We start from the raw sequence: 6,583 nt of genomic DNA on the forward strand, positions 1-6,583 counted from the left end.
ATTCAAAAACTATTTGATGAAAGGGAAGGGGGATACAATTTAAGGGGTCAGTTAAATTTAAAAATTTATGCTATACGTACAACCAAAAAAAGATTCTGTATTTCAATAAGTGGAGTAAAACTATGGAATAATTTAAGTGTGGACATAAAAAGCAGTAAGAATATTGATGAGTTTAAACATAAATATAAAGGTATGTGTCAATCAAGATATATGCAAGAACAGGCTTAATGATTAATCAGACGGGAAGTAGAATATGTATTCATGTAGTAATACTGCTTGCAAACCAATGATGATAAGATGATGTTATGGGGTAGGACTAGATAAGTCTAACTTCTTCCTACTCCGTTCAAGCATGTACTAGGTATAAGTAAATTGAAAATATTTTTGTGGACATGTCTAGAATTATGTGTGATTACATACTGACTGTTGTTACATGTTTGAAAGAATAAATAAATCAAATCAAATCCTCCTGCCGTTAGTTTATTTTTGTACCTGTTTGTCCTGTTCTCCTCTGCCATCTTTGCTCAGCCCTGGTGTTATGTATTCATTGACTCTGTTCCTTTTTCTTTTGTAATCCCTACCATTAAAACCACCTGTTTTTTACTAGCACCTGGGTCAGCCATCTTGAGTCCTACCTCAGTTCTCCCTCACCCTCCTGGTGAGGGGACCTAAACCATAACAAATTCAGAGAATACTGAAGGAAAGTCAACTTTTATTATAAAAATTGACTAAAATGCTTTGCATTTAAATACACCGTAGCTATCTATTTGCTTTTTATTTAAAATATCCAAGAAATCAAATCCAGAGTACAATATATAGTTTTTGAGTTATTTGTGTATAAACCAAACATGATCTTAAATAGATAAACCACTTAAATGTTACATTATTGAACTATCAAGAAAGGTCTCTGAGTTCCCAGCCAAAATGACAGACTAATATAATCTTGATTTTGTCATAGGTACGCATGGGCCGTACCACCATCTCTATCGCTCACCGACTGTCCACTATAAAGAACGCTGATGTGATTGTTGGATTTAAGCATGGTCGCACCGTGGAGAGGGGCAAACACAATGAACTACTGGAGAGGAAGGGAGTTTACTTCACTCTGGTCACCCTACAGAGTCAAGGAGACAAGGCTCTGAATGAGAAGGCTCGACAAAGTAGGTCAAACTAAACCATGAATAAGTCTTTACTCCACTCAATCTTTGGTTCTAACATCCAAAAAGATATTTAACCACTCGTAGAAGGTAGAAATAAGGATCTACTGATTGTGACTGTGACCCTCTGTTGGATCTCTTGCCTTAGTGGCTGACAGTGAAGAAAAATCAGAGAGGCCAAGTCTATCCAGAGCAGGCAGCTACCGTGCCAGTTTGAGGTATTACACAAAAACACTCGCAGTCACTTCCTGCTCATTTACTTATAAAATACCCATCTACGTGGTCCTGACTGTGCAACTAAATTGGATTATTACAGTAGTCATTTTGTGGCTAAAACTTACTTATGCCATGGCAGAAACCAGTACCTCAATTTACTTAATTACCCTCTTACATTTCCTTCGACCTTTGGAGCAATTAGCTGACACTATCATCCACAGCCACTTACAACTGGCACATCAGAAGTGGATGCTTGATGTATTACCACCATTACAACCACCCAGTAATTAGGGCAAGAAGAGGGACAACAGCAGTATCCACAACAGTGTGCTGTTAAAATTGTCATGTGCAAATTAAGCAAGATGTGACAGGTATAGAGAGAGTATTTCAGAAAGCCCTTGTAAGGTCTTTGTTTTATCAGGGCCTCAATCCGTCAGCGGTCTCAATCCCAGTTGCCGACCCTGATTCCAGAGTCCCCTGTGCCCGTGACTGGAGAGCTTGGCACTAGAGCCTACGCTGTTTTACAGGCAGAGAAATTCAAGGTGTGTCCCTGTGTGGTTGAAGCAAGTCAACAACAATAACATATTGCAGAAGTGAAAACCACATCAGAAATGTTGCTGGTAGCATATCTGTTTTGTCCACATAAGTAATAGTTTTTACTGTTCATGCCTGCTGATGTCCATTTCTAAGCTTATGTGTGTGGATGCTCAGAATGGCATCCTAGAGGACGAAAAACTCGTGGAGCCTGCTCCAGTTGCCAGGATCCTGAAGTACAACACACCTGAGTGGCCCTATATGCTTTGTGGATCGTTTGGGGCTGCGGTAAATGGAGGAGTCAATCCTGTCTACTCTCTGCTGTTCAGTCAAATCTTGGCAGTAAGTTCAGTTAGATGTTATTAAAAATTAAGCTAATTTCAAAAGCCTTTTAAAGCCACCGTGAGCTGAAATAGAGTCTTAATTCCAAGTGGTCCTATCAGAAAAGATGCAGAGAGTCCTGAGATCTGATATAGGAACACCAGAAAGCAATGCATAATGCACTGGCACACAAAATCAAGGCGTCCTCGCAAAGTAGATGGTGCTTGTAATTTAGTGACATAAATGCAGGGCTAGTTGATGAACTAATGGCTAAAGCCAGTGTTCAGAACATTATTAGGAGTAGAGTTAGGTGCCTGGTTTTAATTCGGATTTGAGAATCTCTAGTAGTGTAATAATAATACTGTTATTTCCCCATTTAGTGAGAAGACCTACAAAAGTGTCAACACATCAGTGGCATCCGAACATCAAAAGTTAAATATTAGTACTAATACAGTATAACTGATTCAGCCATTTTAAATACTGGTGTAGCGCTTGCCATCAAACTGAACCAATTTTCATTCTGTGTATCATCTTCTATAATAACATAAAAATGCAACGTACAGTAAAAATACAGTTACTTTAAACTGACAATATGATCTCAAATAGATAAGCTTACTGACTAACAAACTTGGTGTACTGTGTCACCAGTACAGGCCATTTTGAAGAATTCACTGAACATGATGAACTGTTTTTCACCCAGTTGTGTAAAGCACAGTATGTATGTGTATGGTGGTTCACATACATATATACACTATATTTGCATCTACAGTATGTGTATATATCTATGTGTTTTTGTACATGCACTTACAGTATGTTTGTGTGTAGACATTCTCAGTAACAGATCCTGTGGCTCAGAGGAAGGAAATTGATAGTATCTGCCTGTTCTTTGCCATGGTCGGCGTGGTGTCTTTCTTCACCCAGATACTGCAGGTAGAGTAGCAGTCTGCATTGGCGAGACTGATTGCTTTGCTGCCTTCACTCTCTGCTTTTGTTCAAGGTTGAGGAAGTCATAACAGAAGTCAAATTAATATGTTCTTTGGAAGAATATATTTTTCTTACATCCTGCAGAGGTACAGGATGTACAATTGATTCATGAGTTCTGACCCCCTGGTGGGGAAGGATATGAGAAAAACATGATTTTCCCAGATTACTAATATTCTACATTATGTTGAAGATCTCTTGGATTTAAAAAAAAAAAAGATTCTTCCTGTGTGTGTTTGCAGGGTTATGCTTTTTCCAAGTCTGGAGAGCTGCTGACCCGCAGGCTGCGGCGGCTTGGCTTTCAAGCCATGCTGGGTCAAGAGATTGGCTGGTTTGATGATCACAGGAACAGCCCGGGAGCTCTGACCACACGTCTGGCTACGGATGCCTCACAAGTTCAAGGGGTGAAATACACCCTCAGTATCAAAAGATGATGATTTTGAAAAGTCATTCTCTGCTTCATTCCACAGCACAATGCCCAACATATTGAGTCAAGTATCACCAACCTTCTCTTACTCGTAGGCCACAGGCACGCAGATCGGCATGATCGTCAACTCTCTGACTAACATCGGAGTGGCTGTCCTCATGTCCTTCTACTTCAGCTGGAAACTCACGCTGCTGATCCTGTCCTTCCTGCCATTCCTTGCTCTGTCAGGAGGCTTCCAGGCTAAGATGCTCACAGGCTTTGCGAAGCAGGATAAGCTGGCCATGGAAGCTGCAGGGCGGGTCAGATATTGTTTACACCTTCAAACTATCTATTTTCAACTGTTTTTGGTGATTATTATCAGCCACTAGTTATATCACAACTGCAGTATTCAGATACTGAGTGACAAGTCAAACCATCAGCTTAATAATAAACTGACAGCAGAAAAGAGACAGCTTAACAACATTTATTTTAGGCTCCAAATCTTTGTCTCATCACTGAGGAAGAGCTCTACAGCTGAACTCAGATGTTGGTGTAATAGCATTTCTTAGATGCTCCTGTAATTTGATGAGTTAACAGTCTGGGTCGATACCTGCTGGGGCCACCAATGCTTAAAATGCAGTCATGAAGGGCATACTGGATAAAAACCTGAAGATGATATGGTGAGAGCCAGAAAGTTCACAGTGAAAGTATTCAAAAGTCAATTGTATGGATGCTGATTCAGCATCCATACTATGTTTTCCAATTATTTCTTTATTATTATTATTATTCCATACGTTTTTTGGCACTTAACTACTAAGGCATAATTACAGCTAGAAAAGCCATTCAGGTATCAAAATGTTCGGCTTTTTCAGGACATGCGCGGATGTATACAACTTTTTTTGTAACTTTTATACTTTTTAAAATATTCAGCTTTATTCTGAAAATTTTTTCCACATTCAAATGAACGGGAAAATTTTTAGTTCTTCATAATTTCAGCTATTTAAGCTATTAAAATGTTCAGCTCTTCAAGGACATTCATGCTTGTATTCAGAATTTTTCTAAGCTTCAAACATTTTAAATATTTAGCTTTATATTGAAAATCTTGCCCCATTCAAATGAATGGGAAAATTCCACTTCAGCAAACTTTCAGCTATTTCAGCTATCAAAATGTTCAGCTCTTCAAGGACATTCATACTACTATTCAGAAGTTTTCAAAACTGCATACATTTTAAATATTTTTGGCTTACTGCAGCAGCACAAAATGGGATATAGATAAGAACAGAGGAAATGCTTTATCTATACTCTATCCTTCTTTACGCATTAAAAACACAAAAATCAAGAGCAGCTTCTATCAAGCATCTGGCTTTCTTGCCATTTAACTTGGTATCAGAATTTCAACCTTTATTTACAGATTTCTGGTGAGGCCCTAAACAACATCCGCACCATCGCAGGTCTAGGGAAGGAGAGGAATTTTGTGGACATGTATGAGGCCCAGTTGGATGCTCCTTACCAAGCAGCATTAAAGAAGGCTAACGTGTATGGAGCCTGCTATGGTTTTTCCCAGTGTGTCATCTTCCTAGCCAACTCTGCCTCCTACAGGTTTGGAGGTTACTTAGTGCGACAAGAGGGGCTTCATTTCAGCCTGGTGTTCAGGTGAGGAGAGAAGGTTGAGGCTGTGTTGCAACTATGTGCCTCCTGCTTAATAATACTGTTTGTAGTAGTGGTTCCTGAAGTGGGAGCTGCAGCAAGATTTATTCATTGCAATTTGTTCACTGCACATTCACCACACACCTTATACATGTTGCTATTTGCAGAGCTTAGGTAATCGAACCAGAAATGGCTCATAACTTTTTACTGTTGGTGGCTGCCAGTTACTTACTGCAGTTACTTAGTATTGATGCTTGATCAAGTTACATGAATGAATCTATTCCGTTCTAACAGCAGACATGTTGCCATTTTTAGCTGAAATGACAGTAGCTGTCTTGTAGATGCAGGCAGACAAGTATGCACCATTAAAAAAAAAAAGTCACTATGAAAAACTTTAGATTCTTCTTGTCTTTTTGCCCTCACCTTTAAATGTACTGTGTTTGGAGAAACCAAAGAAATGAAATACTTCTTCTGTCAAGGTGGGAAACAAATCACAATATATTTGTGTTTTTCTTAGGGTCATCTCAGCCATCGTCACTAGTGGCACAGCCCTTGGCAAAGCCTCCTCCTACACCCCAGACTACGCCAAGGCCAAAATTTCAGCTGCACGTTTCTTCCAGCTGCTGGACCGTGTGCCTCAGATCAGCATCTACAGTGACAAGGGAGACAAATGGGTATAAGGGTGTTTGTTATGCTACACATTATGTACTATGTCTCCACGTTCCACACACTCAGTTTATAAAATTCATCATCATCATCAACTTTATTTATATAGCACATTTATCCCAGCCATAGCTGCCGTATTAACACAACCGTATTAAAATCAAAAGACATAGAAACAACACAAAATACACCGGCAATAACATAATAACAATAAACAAAACAAATTACCAACATCCCCTTACAACAACCCCCACATACAGCATTAAAACAAGGTACCCCAACATGACACCACCTCATACCGGCTCAAACGCCCAAGGGTAAAAGTGGATTTCCAAATGCCTGACGATAAAAATACGTTTTTAAATAGACTTTAAAAGTGTCCAGTGACGAGGCCTGCCTCATGTGGATAGACAATGCATTCCACAGTTTAGGGCCCCCCACCGCAAACAATCTGTCCCCCCTAAGTCTTTGCCTCGTTTGTGGAACCTCCAAGAGCAGCTAATCAGCTGATCTGAGGTGTCGCAAAGGACAATAGGGGTGCAGTAGCTCTGACACGTAAGGTGGTGCCAGTCCATTCACAGCCTTATATACAAATAAAAGAATCTTAAAATGAATTCTAAGATGCACTGGTAACCAGTGCAGAGAAGCCAAAACGGGC

General features: G+C 39.7%; 1 protein-coding gene across 1 annotated transcript in view; it reads left to right on the forward strand.

Moving 5' to 3' along the window:
* Positions 1 to 6,583, forward strand: part of abcb11b (ATP-binding cassette, sub-family B (MDR/TAP), member 11b) — a 27,723-nt gene that overhangs the window by 13,119 nt on the left and 8,021 nt on the right. The window contains 9 exon segments of the mRNA XM_020585985.1: positions 959 to 1,160; positions 1,306 to 1,375; positions 1,795 to 1,940; positions 2,098 to 2,249; positions 3,054 to 3,158; positions 3,452 to 3,613; positions 3,732 to 3,935; positions 5,027 to 5,268; positions 5,780 to 5,936. Coding sequence (XP_020441641.1) covers positions 959 to 1,160; positions 1,306 to 1,375; positions 1,795 to 1,940; positions 2,098 to 2,249; positions 3,054 to 3,158; positions 3,452 to 3,613; positions 3,732 to 3,935; positions 5,027 to 5,268; positions 5,780 to 5,936 — 1,440 coding nt within the window.

The sequence above is a fragment of the Monopterus albus genome, unplaced genomic scaffold, assembly GCF_001952655.1.
Source record: "Monopterus albus unplaced genomic scaffold, M_albus_1.0 scaffold391.1, whole genome shotgun sequence".
Classification (NCBI taxonomy): Eukaryota; Metazoa; Chordata; class Actinopteri; order Synbranchiformes; family Synbranchidae; genus Monopterus; species Monopterus albus.